Here is an 18,361-nt window from a genome sequence, read left to right as displayed (position 1 = left end):
TATTGAGAAAATAATTCCCAAGACAGGACATGAATGTTTTCTAGTGGGTAAAGGTTACCAGTAACTTGCATTCAGCTTGAAGGGGACCGAAATGCTTCAGGAAGCTTTATTAACAAATCGCTTACCAGAACAGTCAGAATTTCGGCATCTGAGCACTAACTGCTGAATGTTTCTACTAACAGTAACTAACTTTAACTGTATTATTATTTGTTCTGGATAATAATAACTTCCTGATAAAGCTTCAAATTGCAAATTCATGCCCTTCTCTTCCTCGGGGTTTATACATAAACCCAAGAAATCAAATTTCAAAAGCCACAAAACAGTACCACTTTCAGGATTATCTGCATTAAGAAAAAGGTCCATGTCTACAGTAATGTTTTATAGTTTCTAGGTGACACCAGAAACAAAGGCATGGATCCAGTAGCACACTTCTGAGCTCTCTTTTTATTTTCTGTCTTCCTCTTTCAGTCCTGCTTCTCCCTGCTTGGGATCTGGTTCACAAGCACTGCTAGTTCAGGGGAAGTCTTTTTTAGTGTCATGTAATTCCTAACTCGTTTCATAAACCTCCAGAAACAACAAATAACCATCAAAATGACAACATTTCCAGAGCATGGTGTTTTTTTTTTTCTTTTTTCAGTTGGTTGCTTTTTTATAGCCTGCTTTTACTCTAACATACTCATAGCTCTCCTGATAAGTTATTTTTCCTATCATCCACCTGTGTACCTTCCCTAGCCAAGCAGCCACGCTTCAAATGCCTCTTTAATTTTGGAAATGAAAGTTGACAAAAGGCAAACTGCTTTAGGTCTGAGGAGCTGAACAGTCTGTAAAGCTCTAATTATAAAACTGCTTGGAAACTTGAAATATTGATTTTGTGCTACTTACCTAACATAATTATAAATTTCAATCTTTCTGCTATCTCCAAACTCTGGAATAATTTTCTCCCCTAAATAAATAACAAAATCAAGTCAACAGCTGAATGCTATTACACAAAAAAAATTAGATAGCATGCACACCCATCCATATACAAACACAGTGAAATAAGTTTCTACACCTGAATTTTTACATTTAGGAAAACTATTTGCTAGAACAGAAAACATTACTTACCCCAACTATAGCAGAAACAGTTTCATGTCACCATAATGAAAAGAAATATATCATTTATAACATCTCTTAACTGGAACAAATGCAATTCCCCCCCCAAAGAAAACAACCAAAAAAAACAACCAAAAAAAAAAAGCCCCAAACTGCCTTAGAAAACCTCCAGGTCTATTATTAATTCAGTATCAGGCTCTCAAAAACCATATTTTTTTCCAGTCTGAGCATGAACAAAGGTAATTACTTAATAAACATGGTAATCATCATAGCTTGCATTACTGCTCAGTGCTTTTGAAAAGTCATCTGAAAAACCCCTCTAAAAGTATTTCAAAAAATATCATTATTGCTTTCAGAAAATGTATTATTCAAAACAATAAATAATGATCTATGAACACTACGTGAATTTATAGAAAATTAGAGTATGCCAAAGAAGACTATTTCCAGTGTCCTGATCCAATTAGTATCTAAAACACGTTCTTAACCATGCAATTGTCTGACAATTTAGTTGTCTTATATGAGACTAAATATCAATATTATTTGTTAGATCATATATATTCCTATAGAATGCTGTTGTCTTTGAATGAAAAAAGTCCAGTTTAACATATATTAATAGTAAAGACTATACTGTCATAATTTATTTCAACTGATAAGAGTCAAATAAGAATTTTCCAAACAAACACTGAATTCTGTTCACAAGTTCCTTAAACTCTGGTGATAAGACAGATTTTCCCTTCTCTTCCTTTCCATGAAACTTTTAGTAGTTTGTCATCCTTTCCAAGAAGGATGAGGGCATGAGTGCAATGGTTATTTTATGCTTAAAAGCACAATTAAAACAACAACAAAAAATATCCAGAGACACTTCTTGGTTCAGAAGGTATTACTCTCTAGGACTTCAATCATGCATTCACAGCTGTCCTTCATGGTTCATACATATACACAGACCAAGCCAATATGCACCCGATTACTTGAACCACCACCAAATCTGTACATGTAGGAATGCTAATGTATTCTGATATTTGGATTTTGGTGATGGTCAAAGTGTTATTAACCCCATATTCAAGAGCAATCAAGTTAATGTAACTATTCTTCAAGAGTCACAATCAAGAGAATTATCCTCTAACTTACCATGCAAAGCTCAAATAATATTATACCAAGAGACCACAGATCTGATTTAGGGCCAGAAGGCAGAGGCTTCTCACACTGAGTATGATCATTTGGTTTGACTATTCCCTGTGCAATTACTTCAGGTGCCAGATATGACGGGTGCCTAGAAAGATACAGCGACATTAAGTAATACCCTGTCTGTCCATAAAAACTACATTTCAGTTACAGTAATCAAAATAATTTTGTATTCTGAGAAACTGGAATTCATTGCAATGCAGATTGTTCTACTCTATTCAGTCAAAATCTACACATTGCAGCAAAGTTTCACTCCAATTGCAAAATACATAGTCCCTACTGTATAAAAGGTCAGATCTTAATCACTAGCTCTGCCTTTTTTGTGAGAGGAACTAACAGCAGCTTTCAAAACTATATGCCTACATATCTCAAAAGAAACATATATTGAGTTCCAACACTAGGACATTAAATAAATGTATTCTAGAGCCATATCTGGGGGTGGTGGCAGTATTCCCCCTCTTATTGACAGTGTTCCCACCAAATAGAATTTGTAAAACAAGTAAGAAAATGTGTTCAGGACATATTGTACCTTCTGCTAGGTCATTTTCAAATAACATTATTGCTTTTGGTGTCAACAATTCATTATAATACTTAAAAAAATAATCTGAAATCACCCTTCGAAGGGAAACAGCATTACTTTTTTCAGGCATCTTTAAGAATCAATTTAGTATTTCAATTGTAAACAGCATGATACCTGAAAAGAAACTAAAAAGTGGCAAGGAAACACTGCAATAAAGCATATCACTTTGGCTAGACAGTAAGATCACTTGAAAATAAATCACAGACTGATAAAAAGAAGAGAGGCCTACAGTGGTGTGCAAGAGCTTTAGGTTGGCTTTTTCCTAAATTTGAAATTAGATTGTCCCTCCAGAATTTGATAAGGAATTGCTAGCATTTGAAGGTAAATCTAGGCAGTAAGAACTTGTAGCACAATTACAGTAACATGCTTGTGTGGCACCTGTTCTCTGTCTTTCATTAATTTCACCTAGTCAGGTGAGAGCCACTTCAGTCACATGACTAGAAGCCTTTGTGTAAGGGCTATATGCACCATATAGGAATTAAAACAACAACCTATAACCTGTGCATACAACACACTTTTGAAGATGATGCCTCAAAACACAAATATATTTCCTGAAAAAAATAAATCCCTGCTAAATTTTACTGTGTAGCTACATCCTTACCCTATAGGAAAATCAACATCAACACCTTGAGCAGTCATATGGTAGAGCCCAAATTTAGCCAATTTCACATGTCCCTGAAAAAGAAAAAAAAAAAAAAATATTAAGAGCAGCAAAATTTGACATTGGAAGAATCCGGTTTTAAGTTAAAAAAACCAACAACAAACCAATAAAAAAAGAAACCAATAAAAACCCAAACAAACCAAAACAACAAAAAAAACCACAAACAACACTAACATTTGAAATTGCTTTAGCTGTCAGAAGACAGATAAAAAGTCACCTGTGTCATCTGTTATGCAGAACTGCACTGAAAGTTAGTAAGATGCTTATTTCTAATGCTTTTACTTTCCAAACACATTAAGTAATCACCTTGTTCAGACCACACAAGAAAATCAGAACTTTGTAAGTTACAGTATATTTTCAGTAAATTACAAAGGCTTTCCTGTTTGAAAACTGTTCAAAATACTGTTTGAATATTAGAACTCCCTAAGCATCACCACTACTACCTCACCTTTTTCATTTACCCAGCTTTGATTCTCCAGTTCTTTCAATCAACTTATTACTATTTTGCTCTCATTAACTGTATCAACATATATATAAAAGAAACAAGTTTTCCAGGTGTTTGTTTTTATTCTGTGGAGGCAGTGAGTTAACACCGAAACAGCAAAAAATAGGCTCAGAAGTTAAAGTGAGGTATTATTTTTGCTGGGTTTTTGATTATACTCATCCAGCCTGTAGATGGTGCAACTACATCAGCAACCTATTCAAAGTGCAGGGGGAAAGGTTTCAAGTTTATTGTTTCATGGCCCATATTTTGTTCTTTTATAGATTTTAGGAATATCTTCAAATCCTAAAGTACTTTTGCTGTGAGAACATTAGTATGATTTTCATTTATTTAAAAGTCTATAAAAAATAGTGTTTCTTCCTTCCTTCTTCCTCTCTTTTCTTTCTGTCTTCCAAAGGAAGGCTCTAGCTATTCCGGCTAAACTCAGTAAGAAGGGGAAGGAGAGAGAGGTTACGCAGACAGGTTAAGCTCTTTATCTGTCAAGTTCAGATAAAGCAACTACTTTGAGTACAACAGCAGCTATCAGTTTCTCTCAGCCTTTATTAGCATAACCTATGCCACACTGCCAACTGAACAGTCTGTGACAGAACTGACATTAGAATTTTAATAATCCAACATGAATAAAGAAATATGTTGATATCTTAAAAGTCAAGTATCAGATCACCATGAAATAAAGAAAATATTAACAGCTAGTAAGCCAGGAAAAATACTTCCCTATTTAAACAAGTAGGAAGGTCTTGTAACTAATTATGATGATAAGTACGCTTAGAATACCACTTTCAGAAGAAAAGGGTGAAAAAAGTGGTTTGGGATACAAGAAAATGGCAAAGGAGAAAAATAAAATCTGAAATACATTTGAAATTTAGGAAATGGGGGGGAAACTAGGTTAAAACAAACAAACCCCCAAAAACAAACCAACAGCCCCCTACCCAAAAAACCCAAAAGCAAACCAACATGTTTTCAGACATGCATTTTTTCCCCCATCAGAAGGACTGTGACTGCCCAATCTCCATATACACATATATATGGAGATATACATATATATATAGCATGCTACTTATTGGCAGCAAGAGAAAAACAAACAAAACAAACCCATAGATTTATTCATGTAATTGTACCTTTCGATCCAAAAGAATATTGCAAGGGGAGAGTGCTCGGTGGACCATTCCATGTTTGTTCATATATTGCAAACCTTGCAAAACTTCATATGCTATGCATAAGATCCTTGAAGGACTGCAGGTAAAAGAAAAGATAAAACAATGTTTCCCTTTTTAATTTGTAAAAATTCCCCAGCTATTCCAAACACAAACATTTACAATTCCAAAACAGTTTAAGGAATTAACACTGAATATGGTAGGATATGTTCAGTGCCACACACAACTTAAAATCCCAAAACTAGGTTTCTTCCCCTCAACCGGTCCTCCAAAACAGCACAGAATTGAGACAAAATATAAAATATTCTCTGTAATACAAACTGTGAGATATGCCTTTACTAACTGGAGAAAAAAAAACAATGAAGTTTACCACCCAAACCATTCTGACATAACCATGTATTTTGACAAAATTTATCATTTACTATAAGAACTGATAGCCCTAAAGAGCAGTTCCTGTGAAGAAGAGAACAGGAATTTGTACACAGACCACCAGTACTAGGCTTCCAAAGTACACTCAAAATAAGATCAAAAGGTACAATCTAATGTTAACCAAAAAGATTCTTTTTAACTTTTTACCCTCAGAGAGCACATTTCAGGTCTGTTTGGCAACTTTGAAAACACCGGTTTACAAAATATCATGAAAACAAACCATATTTACTTCTAAAGGCCGAACTTAACATCTCCCCCCTTCCTATTTTTTTTTTTTTCATTGTTAAAGAGTAACACAAAATAATATTCTGGACAATGCTCAACACCATCTCTTACTTATTAAAAATCTGTGCAACAGCAAAATGAGGGAGAGCATTACAGACTGGCAAGAGTGATAAGCCAACCAACTCACTAAACACCAACATTAATTTATTACAGCTTTATTAGCTGCTATTCATACCTGATAGAATGCCAAAACTTTGCCACAAGAGTAAATAGATACATTTGGACAAAAGCCACAGGTCCAGTAAATTCTGAGACTAGGGCAACACAGAAATACTGAAAATAGCTGTTTCAATAATAGTCTAAGGCCACCTTTAAGTTACCTTACATGGTGCCATTTTCCAGACTCTAACCTTTCCCTAGGAGGAGAACTCTGTACTGCTTCATGCTAGTTGTGAATATACACTTTTAAGTCAAATTTTAAGCACAAAGGAAATTTATGCTAGGATAAATTCCCTTTAAGCCACATGAGCCGTAAGCCACACTGCTGTACCTAGGTCATCGCATACCTAATAACCTCAAAACCAACCCAAAACCCCACAAATCTCACTCCTCCCTCACTGGCACTTTTTCTTCCCCATCCCTCCCACTCCCAAGTTATATAATACACCACAGCATCAGACATCACTAGCTGTGTAGTATTTCCCCCCAGTCATTCTTGGGTAGAGATATAACTATGGTAAAAAACCTACCTTACTAGCAGGCAAAAAACTACACAGGGAGGCTGAAGGTAAAGCAAATATTAATGATAACAGTTGCAAACAGAATCCTTTTGGTTTTTGCACAGCTTTGCTAAAGATGACATGAAAAATAAATAATGGAGAATTCAGGTTTCTAGTAAGTGAACAACTGCATGTGTAAAATGAGTACATCACAAGGTATTTTAGCTTAAAAAGTGTTTCTTTGTATTAAAAATTGAAGCGCAATTTTGGAAGGAGTAAGTGTGCTCTGGTGGCACTAGGGGGCTTCAGTCACCCATTTATTCTCCAGCTTCTCTAGAAATTCATAAAACCAGAACCTGGGCAAATGCCTGAAAATACTGTTTTTAGGTTCTTTGCTATTTAAGATAAAACCTCCATGGTGTTACAACAACCAGCAGCACATGTATGATATGTAGTTTCCACTGCACATAATTCTCAGTGTTCTTAAACTCTTGTTACCCTGCTTGGCAGAAGTTTTCCACCAAGTACCCTCATGCTGAAGCATGTACACCACCTCCCCAGGAGAGAGGGAACCCCGTATAACAAGCTCTTCATAGTGCTGTTGCACATTATCTAGTTGTTACTTTATTTATTAGGTAAATCATGCTGTTTGTGGTTATTACCCATGAGATTTGCATTTCATTGCAAAAGGCATGACAACAGTCTTCGCTGTTACTAAGCACAAGAGATACCTCTGATTTAAACCCCCGAAGGACAAGTTCAACAGCATTCACTTGTCTCACTGGAGATGCCTACCACAGCTGTCCCCTGACTTCAGTGGCTCAGCTCTCCCCCAGTTTCCACAACCAATGCTGGTGGCAAGGTCTAAGCAGATTCAGAAACTTTTTCCTGATTATCTGGAAGTTTGTTTTCCAGTAGGCTAGCTAAGGTCCAACAGGACAGACCTTGAGAACGGGTTTAGCCACTGGGGTTCCTGAACCACAGAGGTTTCAACGCTCTGATTTAACAGGAGGTGACAGAAAACCAAACCAAACCAAAGCAAACCAGGAAAAGTACTAGAAAAAAAATACAGGAGAAAAGGCAGCAAAATGGAGGTGTGGCAGGTTCAAACACCAATCATGTTATACCACTGACCTAGTGGCAATTGTGTGGCATGATATACCCTGTTCATCTCAGCAGCTGATGATCATGGCTGTGATTTTAGGCTATTGCGAAGCAAATCGATCTGCTGCTCAAGGCAGATAGGGTAGGAGGCAGTAAGTAAAAGCACGACTGTGATACACTTCAACAACTGGCAGATCTGAAGGGGCACTAGTTGTCTCGTTTCCTAACTCTCCTAACAAGACTTGTTTTAAGGTTCTTCTCTCCACCAGTGGGAGAAATGGAAAAGCAACATGACTTTCTCTGTAAAAGGAACATTTCACAGATACAAAAAAGAGCATAATCTCTCTACAACTATCAGCACATTTTCAAGGAACAGGCTTCATTTTAATCCTTGGTCTAGTTACCAAAAAATTTACAGTTGTAGCCTACTCAGCTAGGCTTTTGAAAAGGAGTTCTCTTCAAGTGAAAGGATTACACTGATATAAAATCATTGCTTTTTTCCTGGTTTGAAGAAGAAGAAATGTAACCATGGAAAGGGGATATTTTGTGTGCCTTCATTCTAGAAATGAAGAACTAAAAGAATATAAGGATTAAAACCTATACCAGGTTTAGGTCTGTAACTTGACTGTATAGAGCCACAGTAAAGGAAACACAAAGGATAACTGAATTCCTCCTTCAAAAAATTCATCTGTAAGTAGGAGGGGAAAAAAACCTCTGTACAAATTGATATGAGCAAGTTCAGCCAACATTACAAACCCAGCATGGTTAAGAAAGGCATGTGCATGGCATTTGTGGGTGGAGAGAGAAGGGAAGATGACTTAGAAACCCACAAAAATGAGGATTGTTTTATTACCTCCAGAATTTGTCAGACCAAAAGCTATACCAGACAAATGACTAATTTCCACACTGTAATAGTACGCAGGTGCTGCATTGTGCCTTCATAAAAAACACTAACTTTTCCACTTAGCAGTCAGCCTGATCTCCAGCCTGTTGAATTCTTGCTGTTAAGGGCACAAAGCTGTACTCCGGAAGTTAACTTCAAGAACAATGAATCTAACCTGTCAGGAAACAGATGTTTTAGCAGAGTTTCAAACTCTCATGGTGCTGCAAACCCACTGATGAACTAGTATGATTGCTTAGGATACTTTTGTCACTTTTCCGATTGAGGCAGAGTTAAAATGAAGAATCATCTTAATGCACCCAGTACAATCTTCCGTCTGACTAAGAACATATTCTGGGCGAAGTTGAAAGGGAGAAGTTGTACTAGAAGAAAATAGCATACCAAGAGCCCTACCTTTCTTCAAAAGGATCTGATATTAACAGACAGGGAGAGGAAGAAAGAAGGATTTATCAGGAACCAAGTAAAGACAATAAGCTCCCAAAATAATTAGTGGAATGGAGAGCTAAGAGTGAGAGTACTCTCCAGTCCTACCTTGTTCTAGAGAAAGCAGTCTCCCTTTTCGATAACTTTGACACAAGACAGATGTAGCTATTACAGTGGAGTTAACCAGAACACACAGATGTACCTGGACGGTAGTACTGGGGCTGCATCCTGGTTAAACCCCAGCTGGCAATTAAGTACCACACAGCTGCTCGCTTATTCCTCCCACCCCCAGTGGGATGCGGAGGAAGACTGGGAAAGAAAGGAAAACCTGTAGGTTGAGATAACAATAGTTTCATAATTAAAATAAAGCACAACACAATACTACTACTACTATTACTAGTAATAATGAAAAGGGAAATGACAAGGAGAAAGATCTAAAACTAAAAGGGAACACCACCACCCCCAAAACACCTCTCCCAAAAAACAACCAAACTGTCCAAAATGACAGAAAAAAAAAACAGCAGTGATACACAATACAATTGCTCATCACCTGCCGACCAATACCCAGCCCAACCCGAGCAGTGATCTGGGCCTTCCAGGTAGCTTCGCCACATTAATATATTGGGCATGACATGCTGTAGTATGGAATACCCCTTTGGCTAGTTTGGGTCAGGTATCCTATCTCTGCTCCCTCCTGGATTCTTGTGCCCCTCCTTACTGGCAGAGCATGAGAGACTGAAAAGTCCTTGATCAGGGTAAGTGCTACTTGGCAACAACTAAAATATCAGTGTGTTGTCAGCACTGTTCTCAGACTAAAGCCAAAACACAATGCTGTACCAGCTATTAGAGAGAAACTTAACTCTATCCCAGGACAGGCTAGAGGCAAAGTGGCAACAGCAGCAAAAAATCTTGAGGAGAATTATTTCTCTATGTGGTATTTTTAAATGGCTATGGCCAGCTGCAAATTACACTTGCTATTTATGCTCTTATAACAGTCTACATGGAGTACCTAATCCATTTTGTAGAAGAAAGCAAGCTGTGCCTGGGAAGTACTGACAGGACAATCAACACTCACTGGGCTATTTTGAGTAAGAGTGTTTAATCTATTGAAATGAACAGAAGCCCTGCTGGACACTCAAACAACACAGGACTGGCACCAGAAAACAAGCCTCATCATCTACATAACTGTAGAGAGCCCTGTGAGTTTTGTACCTACTGGAGACAAAAATGTGGATTAGTGTTAAGTCATGATTCTTCAACGCAGCAGCAACTTCAGGCAAGAGGAAGTTGATAACAAAAACTGGAACAAGAACTATTTTGACTTCCCTCAGGAAGGCAGATCAAGACCAAATGGGATAAGATTATGCTGATGGTACCATCTTCCAGAGCTTCTCTTTCCTCAGACTTACAACTCATAAGTACATACACAGAAATGCATGCCTAAGGAAACCCTTTATCAAATCTGTGCATCTTGTTCTAACATTGTACTATTGCTGAAAACAAGTAAACTCTGGAGGAAGACAATCTCAGCAGCCAGGAGTCTTAAGAAGCTTATGGCACTGATACACAGGAGCAAAAACAGGGGTTCCTCTTCCAAAAAGAAGTGTCAGAGTCTGCCCTGAGGAAGCATACCAGAGCAACACAAACCAGGAATGTCATCAATCACTCCCCCAGAACTTGTGAAACTAACACGCATTTGGAATTCAGGAAAGAGATTCATCACAAAAAAATTGTGTCTGCTCAAAGTGGAATGGAACCAGGTTGTGAACAGATGTAATGTCTCTGAACTCATAAAAGTGACAATATATCAATACAAGCAAAACTATAAACCAAAGCAAATGACACTTGCAGTTAGTTCCATTACTGCCAACAATGTGGACAGACTGGTTCAGGGTGGTGTGGTCAAGTGCTTATAGCAAAGGATAAAGTTTGGGTATAATCCCAGCTGAGACAATCACTACACTGACCTCAAGAAAGCCATCTGACCTCCTTATGCCTCAATCAACCAGATGGAAAACTGGATAAAAAGCAGGACTGGGTTGAAAACCAGATGTGCAGATAAATTGGGTCTTCCTGGGTAAATAAATTACAAAATACCCTACACAGAACATAAAGAGTTTGATGCAGGTGGGAATGGTTTATTTAGCACTTTATTATGTGTCTGATTAAAAAATGGCACTGGGGACTGAGATTATAAACACTGACAATTTACTTCAAAATACATTCACATTATCAGAATGAAATGAACTGGAAGGGAATGGAACAAGCAGAGAATACAAGACAAAAAAGTGAATTTTTATACGCAGAGTCCTCAGGAAGTCTCTAACTCATGCACAGAGGTATTTCACACAGGATATCTTCAACAAGTTCACATTCCCACCTGAGGAAACTTAAAAAGTCCTTCCATTCCTTTTTTAAAGGTCTAAGCTGAAAGCACAATTTTAAAAGCAATACAAACGATGTTACATTTTTATGAAGGTCTCAACTTGTAATGTACAATAAAAAAGACCATAAAACAATGGATGAAGGCACAGATAAAGAACAACTTCATATGTAGAGCAGATTTCACACAAAGACCTTCAATAGGTGATTTTTCAGATCATTCTCACTCTGAATGATTTAAATGTATCTGCTCCTCATAAAGCAAATATTTTGAAAACATTGCATCTTTAATTCCTTTAAGACATTCAGCATCCCTCCCATAAACTGGGGCAGCAAATGAACAAAGTCCTTTTAAAAAGTAAGCACACCTTATAAAGCATCATCTTAATGAAACCTCTAGTGCCATCTGGTTTAAAGCATGGAAGGGGATAGACACAGCCATAATCCCAGTTTTTGATCATGCCACTGATTAACTCCTAAGAAGTAATCTTTTGAATCTTAGTCTCAGCTTACTCATATATAAAAGGTATAATAATGATACTTTTAATTGAACCAGAAAGTGCAATGAAATAAACAAAATTTCAGTCACCACATGTAAAGATTAGGTTAAGTAGCCCTCATATAAAACAGGATCACAGACTTTGCATTCTTATCACTGACATTCTGAGGTAACTAACATAATATAACTAGACAGTGACAATAGCAGAACAAAAGCTAATGGGATGAAAACCAAGACAGTGACCTCAAAATATACAAAAAAGAACTTAGCGTCAATAGTGTTATATACATACACCATACATCACACTGCCCACATTTCATTAAAGGAAAAAACACATCTCACATTCTTCTCTCCTTCTCCAAAAAGAGTAAACTGGTAAAATACAGGAGTAGAATTAAGATCAAATGAAGTCAAATCTCAAAAAAAATCTTTATTGTGCTTTCTTTCAGACTTCATCTAAACATATACATGTACCTTTAAAAGGGCATACATTTCGTGACCAACAGTTCTGGCAAGATCTATTACAATCTGAAAGACTCAGGAAATCAATCAGATGATATTTAAAAAGCAAATAAGGGAATTAACCTCAGCTAGGATACTATTCCTTTACAATAGAAGGCAACTAATTGGACCTTCTGTTGCTCAGGTGGGTCTGGTGTAGTTCCAAACCAGGTATCAAAACCCATGCTCTAGGCAAGGATTATAATTCCTTTGTATCTGAATGGATCAGCATCTAAACTTCTTGGCACAAGGTATATTAAGTTTCAGCTCTCTAAAGTACAGAGGCCTTGACATTTGCCTAGTAAACATTTACTACACAGTAAATGGTACAAGTAGCAGTAGTATCAGAGCCTTAAACCACACAGTCATTGAAAAAAAAAAAAAGTGACTTTCTAAAGATACATGATGTATGGTCAAGCAGTAGGCAAGATCTAATTCCTAAACTTTCTCCATGTTAAAGTAAAAGATGTACCTGAAAAATAATTGCTGCTTGCATGCTGAAAAGCCAACTGGCAATGATAGATCAATGCCTGACTCAGACCCTACGCTTTTGAAGACACTTATCTGATGTTTTGAATTATTACTGACATAAAATGATGACTTCAACCGGACTAAATATACAGAACACCATCCTCCCACGTTTTCGTTTTTTTCCCCTCAAAGACGTATTAATGATTTAAGAGGAAATTATGCTTTAAAAAAGCTTACATTACATTATGTATTGCTTAAGAAATTATGCTTTAAAAAAAAGCTTACATCACATTATGTATTGCTTATTACCTATCTATTACATAGTGTAATGTAAGCTTTTTTGGTTAAGAAAAAAAAAAGTCTAATTTTTAAATATAAATGTTGACCTAACATCAATTATGGCAACACTATTTTGACCTCAAGTCTGTTTAAAGTATTCTCTCAAGAAGACCAGGATAATTTTTTACAGTCATCACAATCATTCACTATAAAGGTTTAAAAAAGTATGATTTCCACTCTCCCTGTTTATAGTCAATTGATATCTTTAATGATTGCTGAATCCACAGCAAGAAACAAAAACAGTGTTTAATGACCATGCATTAAATTTTAATTGAACCAGAGTTGTCAGAAACTCAGTCTGGTCAGTAACTAACCAAAACTGCCCATCCTGTGTTGCTAGCATACCCAAACAATATCCAAAAGTTACTCAAAGCTTTCAATACTACACTTAAAATAGACATTACCATGTGCTTGCTCAGCAGTGATTCTGTAAAGCCAGCAAGTCTCAGTACTACTTTGCATCACTCACTCAAAATTACTGCTTCAAAGGTTTGCTGACAGGATACTGCTAATTAATTTCATCACTGCTTTTCTGCCTCCTCCCATTAAGAAAAGAGATAATACTGCACAGAGTTCGCTAGCATGGTCTTTGCCAGGAAAAAAGGGAAGTGGGGTGGATAGGAGGATATTACCAGAACTGCCTTTCTGTGCTACAGTTAACTTAGTGCAGCTTCTTTTTACATGCCAAGGCCAGAAGGAAAATATTTTCTTAATCAAAGGCATAGCCATGTACATATGAAAGAACAGTATCAGTGGGCCACCTTAGACTGCACGTTTGAAGAATTGTTTTAAAACAAATGTTCATATGTTTAAGGTATGTTATTGTGAGATACTAAAATAGCCTCTTTTCACCCTGAGTTCCTACACCCTGCAGGCCTAGCTCCAGAGCATTCTTCTCCTGCCACCACTGTCTTTATCCAGGCAGAACTCAAACCTTATAAACTGGAATCTGTAACCTTATATCCACTTCTTAAAGATAACTGTGCTTTTAATATCACTAAGGATTCTCTGCTACAAAGATCAGTCTCACAGCAATATTTCTTCAGAAACAAACACCAAGACAGCAAAATTTTGAAGTTTTCATTCTGATGGGGAGTGGGTCATAATCTGCATTTGCTCTTAGAAGCAAATCTGCAACCATGTCACTATGAAACTAAAAGTCCTGTCATACTTTCAACTGTGAGCAATGGGATTATTTTGGGATCACTACTAAGAGGAAGCTTTCCAAGAAGTTTTTGCTTAGAGTGACATTATTCATAAGACAAAAAAGTTAAGATACTTTATTTGGAAACTATACTTTTGTTTGAGTCTTTCAGAAGGGGCTTTCACTCCTATATTACATAGTTCTTGGTCTGTAGCAAATGTATACATTGAAATAAAAGTGAGGGATATCCATAGAATTACAAGTTTGCTTTAAGCATTCTTTATTAAAAAAAAAGTCAATCCATTTTCTTTCCTTATGCCAATTTGTTTGCACGTCAGCTTCTCTGCGTATATAAACAAGCCTATGCAGACACAGTGGACTGTAACAGTGGTTTTACGGTGCTAAAAACTTTCTCCATAAAGAAAAGCAAACCCAATGTTTTATTACTTTTGTTATAGCCACACTAGCTGAATGTGGCTTGTACAAATTGTTTATCATCTTTGATAAAATTATGAGAGCAGAAGAAAAATGAGATTTCAGAAAGCACTAGAAAATAAAATCAAGATAAAGTTGTTTGTTCAGGATTTGATGGAAATTTTGTACAGAAAGGAAATGACTAGGCATAACTGAAGTACAGGAAAAAAACATGTCCCCAATGCTCAACCAATTTTTCATCACCATATTAAGTCTGCAGATCTCTGAAGATCAAAGTGTCTGAAGAGTTAAAATAAAACCCAAACAAATAAATAAAAACCCCAACAACCTAATGCCTAGATTTCCTTTAGTGAGATTTAAACCTGAATGACTTCTGGAGACTACAAAATATTATTAATAGCAGACAAGAAAGGGTTCACCTGTCTGCCTTTATATTTTATCATAAACTTGCACAAACTTCAGCTATGTCTGGAAGTCAAGCATAAATTAATCACGGAGCAAGCAGGTACAGCACAATCAAGTGTTTTCTTTATCTTTGAACCTCTCCCAGCTTGGACAGATGTGCCACTCTTCACTATGCTGGAAGCAAACAAAATAGGTGAGCTCCTGGAAATACAGCTTTCATATTCAGGCACCCAAAACAAGAGGCTACCAACCATTAAAATATTGCTTGAATTCAAAGATTGTATATTATGGTTAAGAAAGAGATAGTAGCAATGGGATTCTAAACATCATGTCTTCTGCAAAAATCCAACATTTTTTTTGCCCTTGTTTTTGGGCTTAAAAAAAAAAAAAAAAGTCCCAAATCACTCAAATGCACAAAAAGTTAACAGAATTCTCAAAACACTCAGACCATAAAAAAATAGAGAGCTTCTCTTCTTCAAAGACCTAACAGTCAAAGAACTGAACTCCCTTTAAGAGTTTAGATTCTCTGCACACAAGAGTCGGCCTGCACACATAATTTAGTGCAAGCAGCAGCCAAGGAATAATCTTCTGATGAGATTAAAGATGACCTTGTGACTACTGCATGAGATTCATTAGGTGGGGAAAAGGAAAAAAAGTAGACGTTATCACTGAAATGCACTAAAATACATTGAAAGTAGGCATTATCATTCTGTTTAAAGAAACCAAACACAGAAAAAGTTTTTCTATGGTAGCAAAGGGTCAAGAAAATAACACATGAACAAACATTTGGAATTTTAAGAACTTGCATGAGGGCTATAAATGTTATACCATCTCACTATAGTGGCACAGAACACAGAAGTGAGCAACCTCACAGGTACTACATTGAAAACTTAAAAATACGTAGAGATTACTGAGGACATACGGGGAAAAATAATTACCTTTTCCCCCAAGAAGTGCACACAAACAAACACAAAGTTGTACAAGAACCAACAGTCCTCATCTATCTTCAGCATCTTACCTGTAATTTTACTAATATAAAGTAAAGCCAGAACTATGCCCCACAACTTCTAACTTCTCTTGTTTCACTCTGTACCAAAACATGGTAAGTATTCCATCCTTGAAAATTAATCATATCTGTGAAGAACTCTGAGCAACTAAGCAGAAAGGAGAAGCTTGGCTCTATTTACAAGTTACTTTGCTAATCAGCAAATGGGATACATAAACAGGGATACATAAAAGCTTTTCTGCAGTTTATGCAAAACTGAGCTTTATTTAAGTTAAACAAATGAGAATAGCAACCTTCAGTTTTGTGTTTGGAGCAAAGAGCTCAAGGCAACCTAAGGAGTTCAAACATTAAGACTTGAGTTTGGATCAGAGCACACTTTTGAAGCATACCCTCCTACCATGCTCGATTCCGAGAGTGGTTTCAGAGCACAAACTGGATTCCTTCTAGATTAACCAGACGGTAGGATCCAGAACCTGCCTACTGCTCTGCCAATGGATATTTGGTCTTGAGCAGACTGAAGGGAAATACATGGAATCAGCACCCCTAAAAGTGTATAGCATGGAATAAGCACCCCTAAAATATGTATTTGCTGTACACATCTGTTCCTACTAGATCACATTACTTTGTAATAAAGAGATAGCCTGAGAAAAGTCTCCTTCTCAGCACAGGTCATCCAAGGCTTTTTTAACCTCACCTGTGGTTAAAAATATGCTCTTGGGTGCCACAAAGACACACTAGCACTGTGGGCAAAGGGGAGTACAGCCAGACTACATACAAGTCATCCCCATGACTGAGCTAGCTGCCAATCTAGCTCAGAAAGACAGCATTTCCTGTATGAACTCCTACCCACAGCACCAGCAGGGCACAAGCAGGGGTGGAAATCTCAGCTGCAGCTGTCCACAGCTTCTTCCATTGCAGCCAGGGAGCATACATGGTTAGCTTCTCAGGGTGGAGGGCTCTTGCCCTACTGCGACTGAGAGCCAGGAATTGAGCAGACACTTTAAGGTCATAGGGGTGCTTTCTCCCATTGAAGGTTACAACAGTCAACTGCAGCTGCATATTTGACTTTATTTTTAATGAAGACATATATCTATGGCATGAGAATAGTTTTGCTTAACATTAGCCAGTCTTTTTCCTTCCCACTGCAACAGAAGTGATGAGTCCCTAACTTCATTATACAAGGAGATGGATACTCTCATTCTTTCTGTGGTGCCCCAGGTGGACTAGAAAAATCTCATTAACAATCTATCAATGAAAACTTTTAAAAGAAAAGCTGAAGTGTAGTTATTAATGCAGTTAACATTACTGCAGCTGTGTGGCAGTATGAACTGAACTGACAGCTCTAGAAATCGTGACTAGCTAACAATAAATAATGCTGTCCTTGCAGCAAGACAGGATTGATTTTTTGTTACTAATTTCTGCAGTTCTGTGAAGCGCTGCCAGTTTGAAAAAAAAAAAGGGAAAAAAGGAGCAGGGCAGGCCTGTTGGCTACTTCACAACAGAGTAGCTGCAGAGCTAACACACTAGAAGATAATTAACTTTTAAAAAAATTTAAAAAGGAAAGTAATTTCAAAGACACAAATATAACCACTAACTCCAGTAAGTACAGATATAAGCAGGAATGATAACAAAGCATGTTTTCTCTTTTCTGAGTTACAGGGTAGCAGGAAAAGCAGCTAGAACTTTTTGTAACTGCACTAAAGCAATCTTTTTACAAATTTCTCAGCCTTTGAGAAAGAATGCAGGCAACTCTGCATGAGAGGATTAAGCATTAGCAACAAGCCACATTACTAACTGAAGTCCTGCCCCCCTGTCCCCATTTTATAAAGACACAAGAGAATTTTTAAAGCTATGAACAAAATGCAACAATACACAGCTCTTCTCCTAAAGCCAGGCATTTCCTGCAGATCAGTAGACTTTGCAACGGTGTTCTTTTAATAAACAACTTGGCTGTACCACAATTAAAGAAACTCCCAAACCTCTAAATATGTAATATTAAAAGCTGTACTTTGGGACAGTTTAGTGTTTAGCTCAAAAAATCTGGACTCCTGTATCAATGGTACAGATGCTACTCAAAAGTGAAACAGAATGGAAAGTTCCAAGAACAGTCTCAAATGCAGGTGATCAAAGGGACTTTGTAACTAGGCCAATAAGCAATAGTGCATAGGAATTTCATCACTAGCAACTAATATTCCAAGAGGCATTAG

General features: G+C 37.0%; 1 protein-coding gene across 5 annotated transcripts in view; it reads right to left on the bottom strand.

Moving 5' to 3' along the window:
• Positions 1-18,361, bottom strand: part of TBCK (TBC1 domain containing kinase) — a 103,557-nt gene that overhangs the window by 70,651 nt on the left and 14,545 nt on the right. For all 5 annotated transcript variants that reach the window (XM_062636658.1, XM_062636662.1, XM_062636659.1 and 2 more), the window contains 4 exons: positions 5,136-5,250; positions 3,456-3,529; positions 2,221-2,362; positions 883-943 (listed from right to left, as the gene is read on the bottom strand). In XM_062636658.1, coding sequence (XP_062492642.1) covers positions 883-943; positions 2,221-2,362; positions 3,456-3,529; positions 5,136-5,250 — 392 coding nt within the window. The remainder of the gene's footprint in view (positions 1-882; positions 944-2,220; positions 2,363-3,455; positions 3,530-5,135; positions 5,251-18,361) is intronic.

This window comes from Pezoporus occidentalis, unplaced genomic scaffold, assembly GCF_034315485.1.
Source record: "Pezoporus occidentalis ecotype Australia unplaced genomic scaffold, CSIRO_AGI_Poc_V1 ctg49, whole genome shotgun sequence".
NCBI classification, from domain to species: domain Eukaryota; kingdom Metazoa; phylum Chordata; class Aves; order Psittaciformes; family Psittacidae; genus Pezoporus; species Pezoporus occidentalis.
This window is presented reverse-complemented; position numbering and strand designations above follow the sequence as displayed.